This window comes from Crocuta crocuta, unplaced genomic scaffold (genome assembly GCF_008692635.1).
Source record: "Crocuta crocuta isolate KB4526 unplaced genomic scaffold, BGI_CrCroc_1.0 scaffold396, whole genome shotgun sequence".
Taxonomy (NCBI): domain Eukaryota; kingdom Metazoa; phylum Chordata; class Mammalia; order Carnivora; family Hyaenidae; genus Crocuta; species Crocuta crocuta.
This window is the reverse complement of record NW_027533259.1, coordinates 318590-319380: the sequence shown is the minus strand read 5'-3', so window position 1 is coordinate 319380 and position 791 is coordinate 318590. Positions and strand designations below refer to the sequence as shown.

The 791-nt window shown below is 57.9% G+C and overlaps 1 protein-coding gene across 1 annotated transcript in view; it reads right to left on the bottom strand.

Moving 5' to 3' along the window:
- SYPL1 (synaptophysin like 1) overlaps positions 1–161 on the bottom strand; it is a 22880-nt gene extending 22719 nt beyond the window's left edge. Inside the window, exon 1 of the mRNA XM_077746972.1 lies at positions 61–161. Coding sequence (XP_077603098.1) covers positions 61–111 — 51 coding nt within the window. The 5' untranslated portion in view covers positions 112–161. The remainder of the gene's footprint in view (positions 1–60) is intronic.
- Between the last annotated feature and the right edge of the window lie 630 nt (positions 162–791).

Here is a 791-nt window from a genome sequence, read left to right as displayed (position 1 = left end):
TGGCCGCAGGAGGCGGGGGGGGCAGGGGCTGGGTAGAGGAGACGCCTCCTTGGGCCGCACCTGGCCGAGCCGGCTGATCCGCTGGCGAACCAAGTAAATATTGGACGCCATGCTGCCTGCGCCGCGCCCCCTTCCCTGAAGGCCAGCCTCCGGCCCTCCGTCTCCTCCCGCGCATGTGCGCGCCACCGCACTGCCAACACCACCCCCTCCCCCCTCCTCTGCACCTGCGCAGCACGGTCCGCCGCCGCGCGCAGAGCCTCACTGCTGGGGCCGGTCCCTATCCCACCCTCCTGGCCGCGGTTTTCTTCCTGCGGTTTCTCCTCACAGTTCCCAGTTTATAGATGGATTTATAATATTTTGACACAGACCAAGCCACGCTTCAAGGCTGCTGTTAGGGACCTTCTGTTAAAATGCTGGAAAGTTGTTACGGAACAACTCAGAAGCGTGTTTCATGAAACATTCTTACAGAAATGGAGTTTATTGGGGAAATGATCATTGGAGTCAGGTTTGAAGGATGTAGGAGAAAAGTTCTACCGACCGCAAAAACGTGTGGCGAAACAGGCTCCTCCTGGCCCACCTGCCCACCCCCTACCGCGTCGGACAAGTCCGCCACTTGGGGTGCTCTATGTGTCTTTCTACAGACGGCTAATTTCTGCTCCCGCTTCAAGATCCTACTTTGGTGACACTCAGCCCACGGCACCGTTTCTGGAGCCCTAAGAAGTGATCGCCTTAGCGTTTTCCCCAATATCTTGCTGTTCTTGGAGAGCTGGAATGGTGGCCTGTGCTATGTG